Below are 14,268 nucleotides of genomic sequence, written 5' to 3' on the forward strand. Positions count from 1 at the left end.
CTTAACCCACTGCACTACCGCCCGACTCCCACACTTATATCTCTTAACATAAAGTAGGAAGCCAGGGTGAGGAACATGGCTGAACTCTGGAGTTCCTCTGCTCAGATTTCAAACCATAGTTGCAAGAACGGGGATGTCACAAGCCACCATCCTCATACCTTAACCCAAATTACTGATTCACAACAAAGAGCAGAGTAGATTCCACATAAATATATGTATATGTATGTGTATGTGTATGTATATGTATGTATATGGGTATGACAAGTGTGTGCTAGGGCCTTTGCACATGTAGTTTTATTACTCTGGACTGTTTTGTTTTGTTTTTCATTGAGAGAGAGAAGAAACATCACAGCACTGAAACTTCCTCCCACTTGGTGCCAGGTCTTGGACCTGGGCCATGACAAGGCACGTTTCCTACTCAGTGAACTAGCCCTCCATCCCTAGATTCCCTGAATATCTTGAGCTCCACTCTCTCTAGTGTGTCCCCTTAACTGTGCCTGCTCAACCATTAGGGATTCAATTTGGACTTGTCAATTGTACCTGTTAATTTCATGACTGTGTCTCTTGAAGTCTCTGAAAGCAAGGATTTCTCTGTTCTATTGCTTTTTTTTTTTATCATCCACAGATCCAAGAGAGTGTTACACACACATACACACACACACACACACACACACACACACTGTAAGTCTTTTTCCTATTGTGCTTATTTGTGCACATGTGTGCTCTTGTGTAAATATGGAAATACGTGTTTGAGTAATACGTGAGTGTAATGAGGTATGTGTATGTATCATGTACAGGGGACTAGGATGAGGACTAGGCGGCATCACAGTATAAAATCTAAGTAAGTGTTAACTTGCTGGGCTCACTAGTTCCTTGAAGGAGGCCAGAAGTAGGAGCTTCCTAAGATTTTTAAAATATGTAGTATTGTTTGTCCTTTTTTATTATCATTATCTTTACTTATTGTATAGAGACAGCCAGCAATCAAGAGGGTTGGGGGAGACAGAGAGGAAGAAAGACAGAGAGACACCTGCAGCACTGCTTTCCCACTCACAAAGCTTTCCCCAGTGTGGAGTCGGGACTTGAACCTAGGCCCTTGTGCATTGTAACACATGCACTCAAGCAGGCTCTCCCTCACCTGGTCCCTGTTTCCTAAGATTTTATATTTGGGGTGTATTTATGCCTCACCCTAGCCCCAACCCTTGTTGTGTGTACATAAATGGAAATGTGTGTCTGTGTAGGTTTGTGTGTATAATAGTGAGGAGTGTGTGTGTGTGTGTGTGTGTGTGTGTGTGTGTGTGTGTGTGTCTGGGCATGCCCAGTTCTGTCAGTCAGAACGGGAGGCCCTTTCATCCCATTCTCCTGTGTCAGTGCTCACTCAGGACAGGTCACAGCCAGCACTCTTGTCAGCTCATGTCAGCCTTCACTTTCCCAGGAACCACATTCTGAAATGCAGCACAATGCCAGGGAGAAAGCCCTGGTTATTAGCATGGAGCTCCTGCTCTGCCACAAAGTCTGTGAGTCCCTGGGGCAAGACACATTCCTCTGTCTTAGTTTCCTCATCAGTAAAATGTGGGAATGGGTTTGGGGGCTAGAAGGTGAGAGGCAATGATAAGCACTCCTATAGAAAACATACCTTACAGTTAAAGTGCTAGGGTGGGGCACCAGTGGTGCAATCAGTAGAGTGCACTTCTTACCATGCTTTAAAAAAACAAGTTCAAGTGCCTGATTATCACCTGCTGTGGGGATGTTGCAGGAGTGGTGGAACAATGCTAAAGCCCCCCCCCCCATTTCTCTCTGTGTCTATCAGATAAAAAAAGGAGAGAGAGAGAAAATACTGTTAGGAGCCATGGAGTTGCTGTACAGGTACAGAGCCCCAGAAATAACCTAGTGGAAAAAAAGAAGGAAGAGGAGGGGGAGGAAGAGGGAGAGGAGGGGGAGAGGGAGGAGGAGAAGGATAAAGAGGAAGAGGAGGAGGAGGAGGAAGGAGAAGAAGAAGAGGAAGGAGAAGGAGAATGGAAAGAAGGAGAAAGAGAAGCAAAGAGAGAGAGAAAGAGAAGTGTCATGAAAGAGGGTCTTGTGAAGGTGTGGAAGAGGAAGGAACCCTGGCAGGCTTTCTGGGGATATGATATTTATGTTAGGCTGAAGATGGTTGCTGGGGTGTGGGAACCCTCTAACTGAGCTTCACAAACGTGATGTGCATCAGCCTTCACGGTAGCAACCTAGACAACACCCAGGAGTTCACTTTATTGGTGAAATAAAGAGCTCTGGAAGGGATTCAAAGCCAGATGGGTCTGACCCAGAAAGCCCAGCCCTTAAAGTACAACTTTACACCTCCCATCAAGGGGGAAAGACAGACTCCTTGACCTCAAGATGATCACTGACTATGTGGGACAGATTGAGGCCACACACCAAATAGTCTGAAAACAATAGAAGGCTACGCACAATTGTGTCTACACTGTAGGACAGAGAGTGACTTCTAGGGAGCTGAGGACAGAGTAGCGTGGGCAGAAGCACAGTGTGCTCCTGGCCTTAGATCTCCTGAGGAGATGGACACCTTCCAGCCAACAGGTCTCTGGCTCTGGGAAAGCAACTATGAGAAAGCAAGCAAGATCACCACTGTCACTGCCACAAGACTCACTGGGAGAGGCCCCACTGAAGGGGAAGCCTTGAGGTCCAAGGCAGGCCTGTTCTTTTTATGGGCCATTGGATAGACAACCCTGCAATCAGCAAAAGACGAGGTCTGAGACATTGTTGTATCGTGATAAAATACAGGGACTGTGAGGACCCAGGTCTTGTCACATTGTCTTGGAGATATGAAGCATAGAATGGTATGTCCAGAAAGCCTGAAAATTTATGAAGGTCTGGGGTGAAGCATCAGAGTGTCCAGCAAGCATTCTGATATAGCAGAATTGGGTCTATCTTCATATCTCATCTATAGCTCTGCCACATTTTGTTGTAAGTTGGTCATCAAGCCTGGTTGGGAGCTCCAATGTAGACCATCATGGAGTCAGCAGATTCCACACAACACAGATGCTGCCTTTCTAGAATGAGTGTTCCAGGGTTATATGACCAGAGGATATCTGAAGCCCCATCAAACTCAAGAAGACTAAGTAATGTTTAATCCATTATCTGAGACTGACAACATAGTTGCTCTGGAGTGACCATTGTACCTGACTTTTGGCTGTTAATGTTCAGTTCTTGTCCAATCAACATTCATCTGTTCCCCTCCTGTTGCTGTGGGCCTGTCCCCTTGTAAGAGAATCATAGGACTCTAGCTCCTGTTCTGAGAAGATATCTCCCACCATACTATTTACCTCAACAACCCTGGAAGTGAATGCTGCCATCAGCGGCTTGGTACTACTGGCACATGGCAGGCTACAGCCCACCTGGGAAATTGGATTCACTGACCTTCAGATTCCAAGCGGCTCCTAGCTTGATTCCAATACCTCTCCTATCTTGAATACCCTCTCTCACAATATCATTCTTTCTCCTCCTTGTCTCCATTCTGAAGTCACAGCTAGAAGCCCTGAGTTTTTTTCCATTCTTGCCACCTCCTTTTTGACAGGAAGAACCTAGCAAAAAAGAACTGAAGTCTGTGATTTGTTGTTCAGCTGATCACAGAGATTTTTAAATGTCAACCAGGGTTTACAGTCATGCCAAAGCTGGATTGTTATTACACAAAGTAGGGGAATACAAAACTGGGGGGTGGGGAGAGAAGACAAGATTGGTGAATTGCTTTTAAAAAAAAATTCATGGTTCTATGTTACTTAAGCACAAATGCCCAAGATGAAACTTCCTATGGTCTTGTCTTAGCCAAACACACAATATTTAGCAATACACCTGTCCTTGCTAAACCTTTTCCCTAAGACCAACTCCTACCCAAGCCCTGGATTATTTTATTCTTTTATTTTATTTATTAATATTTTTAGAGAGAAGGAGGGATGGAGTTAAAATGAAAGAGAGAGACCAGGATTACAGCAATATGGTGGGGGACCGGCTTGAATCTGGGATGCACACATGACAAAGCAGAGCACTACCCAGGTGAGCTATTAAAAGATATTCTGCTTAGGAAACATCGCCAATGGCCATTTCCAACTGGGGTGCTGGATATCTCCCTTTAGAGGAAAGGCACATAGAGAACAACACTGTATGAGATGGTAGGGCTGATCTCCAGCACTACATAGGCCAGAACCAGTAATGCTCTGGTCTTTGTCACATAAAAATAAAAACTGAAAATTATTTTTTAAAGAAAGTAAAAAAAAAAAGCCACACAGAGAAAGAGAGCATATACAGGCATCAGTTCACACTACAGCAGCAGATTAAGCTGTTTCTCTGTTAGATTCATCATCCAACCGGCTCCCCAGCCATCTCTGCGGTTTTGTCCTGACAGCAACAATATGTCCCTGTGGGCTAATTAGCACTAGCTACTTAGGTCACTCCAAGGCCACTTAAGATAATAACTACAAATAATAAAAGTGATGAGTATTGTGGCTAAAAACAGACGAGAAAAAGAATAGTAGAAAGAAATGTTTTTTCTCTATTTCCTTAAACCAAAGACAGGTCTTCATGTAATAAATGCAATCATTTGCAGCTACTAGGAAAAGTAAGGCATTGAATTCAAACCCCTTTACAACTACTTTAACAAGCTGAACCCGGACAGATGTTCTGAAGGAGCAGTTCACTTGGTGTTGAATTCCTGCTCAAAGTACCAAAAGGAAACAGCAAATGGAATGAACCTAAACTTGGAGAAATGATATCCAGCTCAAGTGCAAGTTTTTCCAGTAACTCTGATGCCTTTTTCATGACACTCATTAACTCATTAGTCTCTGAAATGAACACAGGCAGAGAAGCCAAGTGTGATTAGGGATGCTAAGGAAGTAAATGCCTTGCTGGACTATAATTTAGAGAGGTGCCCATACACCATTGCTTTTTGGGGTTCAAGGATGATTTTTTTAAAAAAGCTCCCTCTTTCTGTCTTTGTAGTGGCTGGGAGCCTTCTCACAGCAGCCACTAGGGGAAACATCCAGACAGAAGCCACTTTTCCCATTTCATAGATGATAGACTGAGAACTGCCTGAAAAGGGAGTTGCTTTAATTGAGCTGGAGAGTTAGTGGCACTGATGAGAAAACAAACCAAGAAGGTTGAAGTCATCATCAGTTTAGTTCCTAGAGTCTTCTCATCAATGGTTCTGGCCTGTGTTCCTAGTGGAGTTGCAAATTTGAGCCATTTAGTGTGACTCTTGATGAGCTGGACTTGAGGAAAGCAGGCAGTGGAAAGGGGAGCTGAAGTCAGCTCACACCTTCTGAGCATCTGGTTCTTCCTGTCTTTAAAAATGCCAATAATGGGGGTTGGGCGGTAGTGCAGTGGGTTAAGAGCACATGGCACAAAGTGCAAGGACCAGAGTAAGGATCCTGGTTTGAGTCCCCCAGCTCCCTACCTGCAGAGGATTCGTTTCACAAGCAGTGAAGCAGGTCTACAGGTGTCTATCTTTCTCTCCCCCTCTCTGTCTTCCCTTCCTCTCTCCATTTCTCTCTGTCCTATCCAACAATGATGACATCAATAAAGCAACAATAATAACTACAACAACAACAAAAAAAAACAAGAGCAACAAAAGGGGGGAAAGCAAAAAAAATATTTTTAAAAAATGTCAATAACAGGACCTAAAAATTGTTCACCCACTATAGCACATGCTTTGTAACATGCATGGATCCTGGTTCAAATCCTCAGTCACAAAATGGTAGCACCTGCACAGAGGACATTTCTTGAGCAGTGGAGTGGTGCTGTGGTATCTTTCTCTCTCTTTTTCTCTAGTTCTCTCAACCTCTATCTGGAAGGAAAAAATGAGTGCACAGAAAATTATTAAGTCCTGCAGGCATGAAGTCCCAACTATCACCTTAGTGGCAAAACAAAAGAACTCATACACACATAATAACAGTAGTAATAATAATAGTTGGTAAGGGGTAGCTAAGAATTAAAGGACACAAAGTAGTGCCTCTCCCAGCAGAAAACCATACTTAGAACAGTCCTTGGAGAGAATGGTCACAAATTTCATCTACTGAGTGTCAGGGCACTTTTAAATATTGTTGCTGACTTTGTAGGTATAATTAGTGGTAACCCTAACTCAGTACCTGAAGGAAATGATAACAGATCCCCAAAGATCCACTTAAAAGTGCCCTGACTTCAGATACTAGTCAGGAAGGCTGGTTGCCTCTCCCATCCCACCTTAACCCAGACAGCCCCTTCCAAAGTGAGTGAGCATGCACTGGATAAATTGGCATTGTCCTGGAACAAGGAGACCTTTGCTTTGTTGTTCACTATGGTCCTCTCCCCAAAAGGTAGAAGTCTGGCACTTCAGTTGGAAATGGCCATTGGCCATGTTTCCTAAGCAAAATGTCCTCACTTGCTCTGCTTTGCCATGTGTATATCCCAGGTTCAAGCCTGACTCCCCCCACCCCCTACACACAGGTAGCTGTGATCTTGGCCCCTCTCTCTCTCTCCCTCCCTTGTTCCTTCTGTCCCTACCTTCCTCCCTCTATCTGAAAATATTAATTAACAAAATAATAAAATAAAATAATCTTGGGTAAGATTTTTTTCTGACCTAAATCCAAAAAGAATCACCCCCACCACCACCACCACCACCAAAGAAATCTGAGTGTGAGATTCATTCTCCTCTCCTTAAAGGATATTTCACATTCCTACCCCCAAAATTCTATCTCTGAATGGAATAAGGGCCAGTGAGAGCTATGTGTCAGCCTTTCCTTCAAGACTCAAATAAAACAAAAAGAAATGAAAGTCTTGAATGAGGGCACATTTCCACTGCATCCTGCCCCTTTTATGGATTTATTTTTAATTTTTAAAGATTTGTTTTATGAGAGAGAGACTGAGTGGAGAGATGGATCCACTGGACCCTGGACTTCAAGCATGAAAAGCGTTCGCTCTGCCCACTGAGCAACCTCCCCAACTACTGCCTCCTCCCTTTAAGACCATTTTATTTTCCAAAATAAAATGGTTCCTTTTATCTTTTTGTCTCTGTGTACTCAGAATCGAATCACAGAGCTCCAAGCTTCCTCAACACAACTGAGAACCTGGGCACCTCTTGGACTGATAAATAAAAGCAGCTTGAAAATGCTTAGAACTGAAGACAGACCAACTGTGGAGAGAGAAAGTAAACACATCCAGGCACCAGTCAACCCTAGTAAGCACCAAGCTGAGATTACTAACTGCAGTTCCTGCCAGTGCTGGAGACAAGGATGCTGGCAGATTGGGGGAGGGGATCTGTGAGCAGAGCCTAGTACTGTGCAGAGGCTTCAGCCTGGCTTCCTCGTGTCCTAGAGAAGGCTCACCTGGAGGCATTATCAAGGGCACATTTGAATGTTCCTAAGCTAAGCAGACTGCTGTGTGCCCCCTACCAGAGGAGACTATTCATGCTTCTATTTTAAAGGGGGTTATCTTTATTCTCTTTGTGCGTAGGTAAAATCTGTCACTTAGAGAATTGGGATTTTTTTTCCCCCCACAAAAATACTGTATAGCATCTATGTGATTTAATATGAACATCTGAAGAACTTTCCTTATGGAAAAATACATTCTAACACCCCCTCCCAACAGAGACGCAATTTGTTTATGTGAGGACCAATTAATAAATGCTAATTCATTCAGGCATATCTCCACTAAATTACTGTTTCATTTAATTGCAGGGGAATTTTCCATTACTAAACTCTTCCTTGCTGTTTTTTTTTTCTTTTGTGTGTGTGTGTGTGTGTGTGTGTGTGTGTTATTTATATATTTCTTCAGTTTCACTAATAATGAGATTGGTATGCGATATTACCTGCTATTTGTACGTCTATAAATTTCTTTTTCATTTAAAATATTTCCTCATTCTTCTAGTTATACATAATCTGGAAGAAACATCACTAAAAGCAGACAACATTTTACACATAAATTATTTTTTTAAGGCACTAACTGAAATGAACCTGACAGGAACAAATCTTGTGTCTCCAATTGACCTCTTATTTCAGGCGCATTCATCTCCACTTTGTGTTAATGTGTGAATGTTTTCTTATGTCATAGTCAGTAGTCTACTGAAAAGATTGTAAGTATACAACTAAAAAAGATCACTGGGGTTTTAATAATAAAAATAAACACTCAAATCTCTCAATAACCCTCAGAAAACAAAGCATGTTTTCATCCTTCCTTTTCACGGTCACTAAATCAAGACTTTGACATTTAGCCCCTCTAGATTCAGACCTGCTAGTTCCCAAATGTCCTGTCTCTTTTTATACATAGGAAAGTGTGGGTTTCTGATATTAGCTAGAGGTTACTTGGGGTTTAACTGTGGTTAGGGACTGTGTCCAAAAGCATGTGTTTTGAAGCAAAAATTTGATTTTCTGATGCCAAGTGGCAAAAAGGTGTGCACCTAGCTAGCTTCACTTCTAAAATAAATCCTTTCATTTTTTACACTCTTGTCACCTTCTTCCCCTCTTCCCCCACCTCCATTTCCTTTCACTGTCTTTCTCTGTTTGAATTATTCTTTTCTTTCTTACTCTTTCGCAGTAAAATACATTCAGGGGAATGTGAATAATTAAGCTGTTTACTTCAAGGTTTAAGTATGAAAAATCATGTCACTTTAAGAAAAGTTTCACCTTTATCCCCTACTCTATCAATAATTACAAATGATTAGTAAATCTTTCTTACAATTAGCTCATATGAAAACGATGCCTTCTCTTCTGAGTGGACTTAATTTATCTGCTTTATTTTTCAGAAAAAAATAATTACAAATCAAAGTAACTTCTCTTCATCAGCATATAAAGGGAATATTAATATATTCATGGGAAAATGTATAACCATTAAACCTGCACCTCATTAGAATTATAGATTTGAGACCAGAAAGTTTTGATGCATTATAATATTAATAGATACTTTCCTTTGAACCAAAGTATCTCTTAGTAATTAAAATTTCATGAGATGGAGTTTTTGTGCTGTTTTCCTTCTCTTCCTTTGTTCTCTCCAGAAAAATTAGACAGCATCCTTTTGAGTAGAGGTTGATAAAATTAATTAACTTTTCTTCTACCCTTCAAAAGTTTCCATTCCCAATGTTTCCAATGGACATCAAAAAAGTGTCAATTAGAAATAATTACTTCTTATTAATCAATGGGGCAATTAAAGTGACAAAGCTTAAAAGATACTTATCTTAAAACTAATTCATAAGGTAGCCAAATTATCTTCTAATTAACTTGATGGGAGAATGGACCATCTTGAAACAAAGATGAATAGAGGGATCCCGGTGTCTCTTTATGTTCCTCAAGACTATTTTCTAACCCCAGAGGATCTTGTCTTCAATCCAGAAAAGAAACCACCATGGAAGACAGTAGATCCTTCCCAAATGGGTATGGTTCCCTTTGCTCATTCTAAAAACTAAAGGCAGACACCAAAGCTTAGATCTGGGAAGTAAGAGGCATTTTCTTCTTGAACTCAGGTCTCATTTCACCACTGAATAACCTATTTTCAGGAGAGACACATTACATTACAGCACAAAACTTTTAACGACAACCTGCCTGCTTCACTAAAGTCTCTTTCTCAGTAATACAGTATCATTTACATTTTATTTTTAATATTTGTGTGGCATTTTCTCCTTTTGTTAGCATTTCCTTCTCTCTTTCTTCCTTCTTTCCTTCCTTCCTTTCTTTCTTGATTTAAAGGATCTTTGTTCCCTGGTACTACAAAATTCAGAGAGTTTTTCTGAACTCAGTTCAGTTGCTGACCAACTCAAAAGAAAATAACTTGCTATTTGCAACTTAAAATCCAAGTGAAGAAACTGTGGGGAAATATATATATCGATCACTCTACAAAGCAAGATTAACCCGGAGTAAACCCAGGGGTGAGATCTGCCAGAATGACCATAGCCTTCAAAACTTATCCAGAGGTTGGAGTTGCTGAGTTAGACCTCGCTGGCACGAAAAGCCCCAGGGCTGCATAGACCCCTGAATTCCACTCCAGGGTGAACTTAAATATGAGCTCTCCCCGAAAAGTAAAATCCAGAAATGGAAGTGCCAAGTTGCCCAACCTAAGAGAAAAATGGGTTTACAAAAACCAAACCAAAACAAAACAAAACACAGGAGGTTAGGCTTACAACACATTTAGCTCTACAACTTTGGCTGCCAAGTCAAGTAAACCAGTCAGAAAGGATGATGGTCACTCATTTAATTGGGGGAGGGAGACAGAATTTAGGGAAAAAAGGGGGGACATTCTGAACAGTGTTTCTCCTGTTTTATTGGCACTGGATTAAACTAAAGAAAAAGTCTCTTGCGTCCCCAAACCCAGTTTTATTTATATGTTTTGGGGAGGCGGTTGAAGAGTTCCTCTGCCATCTCTAGATATAAAATCACCTCTCCCAAGTCCGGCCAGGGGAGGACCTGCTCCCTATCTAGACCCAATGGCGCTTTGCATCCCAGCTAACAGGAAAGCCCGCAGCTTGTCATCTGGGTCTGTTGTTCGTTAAGAACAAAATACAAAAAGAAAGAAAGAAAGAAAGAAAGAAAGAAAGAAAGAAAGAAAGAAAGAAAGAAAGAAAGAAAGAAAGAAGGAAAGAAAGAAAGAAAGAAAGAAAGAGAGAAAGAGAGGAGAGAGAGAGAGAGAGAGAAGGAAGGGAGAGAAGAAAGAAAGAAAGAACAATTAATTGTCGTTTCCCACATACCCTCTTTTTTTTCCTTCTTTTAATACCAAATATTTTAAGTGTATCTAGAACGGAAAATAAGTAACAAAACGAAATCAAGTCTGTGACATCATCTTATTTCTCGCAGAGACCCACAGAAAGAAAGTATCTGGTCTGGTAAATTCAAGGTCCTGGAACATCCATTTCTACCACCTCCAGAAAGGTCATGGGAACTGGGGGTGGGGGCTCAGAGAGAGCCCGGGAGAGGTGCAGAGCATCACCGCCAGTCTGTGGTGGCACAGGACACCTGGCACTGCTTCCCAGGCCATCCAGATCCCCAAGTGCGTGTGTTGCGGGGTGCGGGGATCCTGAAGTGCCAATGGCAACTGGCGCGATTAAGCCTGGGTGCCTAGCAGCAACGCGAAGCCCCCGGGCTTGCAGCCCCAAAGAAGGGCCGCACCCGGTGAAGCAAGAGCCCTGCATCCTCAGAGGATCGCAGGGACCACCGTGGCCCCACTCTCCTAACGGGTGGAGGGCAGAAGATGGAGCCCACTGCTGGGTCTCTAGCCGTGGAGTGAACTAGAATGGGAGCCCTTTCAGCTCCCCGGAAGAGCTGCAGATGCTCTGGGAGTGGAGGAGCCAGCCACCGGGAAGCTGCAGCGGCTAAGAAGCCAGGAACTCGTGGCGCTCCTTGTCCGCTAAATAGAGACCTCAGCTCTGCGCGGCATCTGACCCGACCCTCCTTATTATAACAAATGTCCCATTTGCCGAGTGGGACTTCATATTCGCAGAGAATTCATCTGAAATATTGATTTCCTCTCACTCGACCGGCCCAATCGATAGCGCCGTGCCCTGGCCCCATAAATCGCCTTCCCCGCGGCCGACCCGGCTCCATCCATCACCACCAGCCGGCCGGGCCGCGCCTCCTCCCCGAGCGAGTTGCGGGTGCCGGGTTCACCAACCAGCCGCAAGCCGGGGCCAAGTTCCCAGCACAGACCCAGCGCATCGCCAGGGCTGGGGGGTGCTGGGGTGAGGACATCCAGGCCAGACATCCGTTTGCTTTTGAAGGCTCTGGGCCCAGCAGTTCCGGAGGAGGGCTCAGCCCGCGAGCAGAGCGGGCAGACTAGCCAGATGCCCTACTGGGGCTCCCCACCTGCTCGGCGCTCAGCAGGGACTCGAACGACACCCAGACCCCCCCCAGGCCCTGGGCCACTAGATTTCCTCCTTTGGCTCGAAAGGCGCGCGGGGTTCCCAGTCCTGCCCAGGTAGACGCGGGCAAGGCGGCCAGTGTGCACCCTGGCACTAGGGTGGAGAGGTCGGGGCCAGGGAGCTTGCACTGGGGAGTGCAAATCAGCAAGCACCCAGGGCCTGAGAGCACCCAAGGTGCCCAGTCTAAAGAGCTATACTAGAGGGGCACCCCTCTGAACCCCAAGAATTGCTTCTCACCACTCCTTGTAGTCCGTAGAGAGCAAGGCCCGGGGAAGGCGACTCCACTGGGGAGGAGTGGAGGGGACCCTAGGGCCCAAAAGCCGCGAGGCCATGACAGTGAAGAGCCAGGCCCCAGGTGCCCGCTGCCGCCAGCCCGCGCAAGGGGTGTCCCGCAGGTCGGGGGCGTGTGCTCACCAGCCCCGCGGACCAGAGCGCACGCAAGGACGCCCCGCGACGCTGTAGCTGAGGGGTCCCAGCCGCGCAGCGTTCTTACCAGATCTGATGGAGTTGTGCGGCATCGCCAGGGAGTCCAGAGCTGCACGCTGAGGGCTCGGGGTGTTTCCACTCAGGTCCCCGCCGCACACGCTGCCACGCCGCTGCCCTGCGCTGGTCCAGGGGAAAGAGGCTTGAGATTGGTGCCCTCGGACTCAGACCTCCGCCCCAGGTCAGAGCCTAAGGTCTCCCATCTCCTGTCACAAAGTCGGAGACTTTTTTTTGGTGAAATGTGACCAACCCCAGCCTGGCCTCACTAAAACGTGTTTGTCCAGGAGATAAAGTTAAGGATCAGCTGAGGAAGCCCCCAAACTCCATCCAGGGGTCCTTTTTCCAGCTACACTAGAGAGGGAAAACTGCCAGCTACCTGGGACCCCCCCCTCCTCCCCCACCCCATCTCTGATGACCCCTTTTGCCCAGTCAGCTTTCAGTCAGCCCCGTGGGCAGCAGCGTACCTGTCTGGTTGACCACAGGCCTTCACTGCCTGGGTCCGCCCGCGAGGGTGCCCTGGGCCCAGTGTCTCTCCCGGTTCTGAAGTTTGTTCCCATCCACCGGGCATCACAGACCGGTTTTATCCCACCAGAGCCCTGAGAGATGGGTCTGGAGAGGCTAGCAGGCCTCGGATTGGCTGGCTGGATGCAGGGGGGGGTGAGGGAAGGGGAGGATTTTGCAAGGGGGACATGGCTGAGTGGACTCAGGAGTTAGAAACATTCGCTGGAGCTTCTGTTTCCAGCGGAGAGAGGAAAAGGAGGCAGCTGAGCCCTAACTCATCAGGCCTGGAAATATTCGTAGAGTAGAAAATGGAGGCCTCCAGGGCCTAAGGATGAGGATGTGTGGGGTCCTTCTGAAATAACTGACCACCAAGAGTGAAAAACAGTGGCTCTGGGACACCTTGTGTCCTATCTCCCAGTTGGGAGAAGCATCTTTCCTTTTATAAAAGGGAACTTTTGTTCTTAAGTCTTATTGTAAAGGAAGCAGCCTACCTAAGCCTGGAAGCAAGATGGCCCTACGGATTCACCATGGGTGAAGATCTCTTAGGGAGCAGAATCCTGAACAGTCTTCTTGAATCCATTCCCTCCACATCCCTGGAGAAGGCTCACACTCTCATGCTGTTAGGTTAATGAGAATGGTCACATAGCCTATTCCTCCACCAGGCCTCTTCTCTCTTCCCAAATACCACCTTCAGCCCCATTTTCCTGCTCTTTGAAGATCATGAACTTTGGAGAAGTGTTCAGGGGAACTTCAGTGAGAAAATCAAGATTTCATCTCAACATGGAAAGGTCTTAAAAGACAGGGTTCAACTGACTCTGGCCTTGTCTGCAGGAATCAGAAAGAAAAGTCAGGTAGCAATGAGATCCCCTTAGTAGTGGTCAGAAATGCTCCCTCCTTTCTCATAGGGATTCTCTTCTCTCGAGTAAATGAGGTTCAGGCAGGATTGTACAAATTAATGTCCCAGACCCCCTGCAGGCTGGTGAAGCAAGGTCTAGATGTTCCCCAAATCAAGCCAGAAGTTTAAATTTGGGATTACAGCTATGAAGACAGTTGAGAGGCTGTGCTACCCAGAGGGGTTGTCCTGGAATATAGTGGTCTCTTGTTGAAAAGGGGGTGGTGGTGGCAAGAAGAATAGCTCAATTTCTTAGAATGCCAAGCCAGAGTTAAATAGTGTTCTGGAAGATATCTCTCTCTCTCTTTCTCTCTTTCCTGCCATCTCCCCCCTTATATAAATATAGCTTTAAAAAAAAAAAAGGAAGGAAAGCAGGAAGAAAGGTAAGAAGAAAGGAAGAGGGGAAAGAGGCAGAGAAAACAGTTTATTCAGAGGAATGTGTATGTATGCTCACACATACAGTTTTTTCTTAGTTAAAAAATCACGAACCAGCAAGATATCTCACCTGCAAGGGTGCTTGCTTTGCCATACTTGA

The 14,268-nt window shown here is 45.0% G+C and overlaps 1 protein-coding gene across 9 annotated transcripts in view; it reads right to left on the reverse strand.

Moving 5' to 3' along the window:
• PAX8 (paired box 8) overlaps nucleotides 1-12,905 on the reverse strand; it is a 65,017-nt gene extending 52,112 nt beyond the window's left edge. For 6 of the 9 annotated variants that reach the window (XM_016189294.2, XM_007525456.3, XM_016189293.2 and 3 more), the window contains exons 1-2: nucleotides 12,805-12,893; nucleotides 12,351-12,463 (exon numbers count right to left, since the gene is read on the reverse strand). In XM_016189294.2, coding sequence (XP_016044780.1) covers nucleotides 12,351-12,375 — 25 coding nt within the window. In that variant the 5' untranslated portion in view covers nucleotides 12,376-12,463; nucleotides 12,805-12,893. Of the gene's footprint in view, nucleotides 1-12,350; nucleotides 12,464-12,804 lie in introns of all 9 variants that reach the window. The other 3 variants (XM_007525455.3, XM_016189288.2, XM_016189289.2) reach the window with 2 other exon arrangements.
• Between the last annotated feature and the right edge of the window lie 1,363 nt (nucleotides 12,906-14,268).

Source organism: Erinaceus europaeus, chromosome 3 (genome assembly GCF_950295315.1).
Source record: "Erinaceus europaeus chromosome 3, mEriEur2.1, whole genome shotgun sequence".
NCBI classification, from domain to species: Eukaryota; Metazoa; Chordata; class Mammalia; order Eulipotyphla; family Erinaceidae; genus Erinaceus; species Erinaceus europaeus.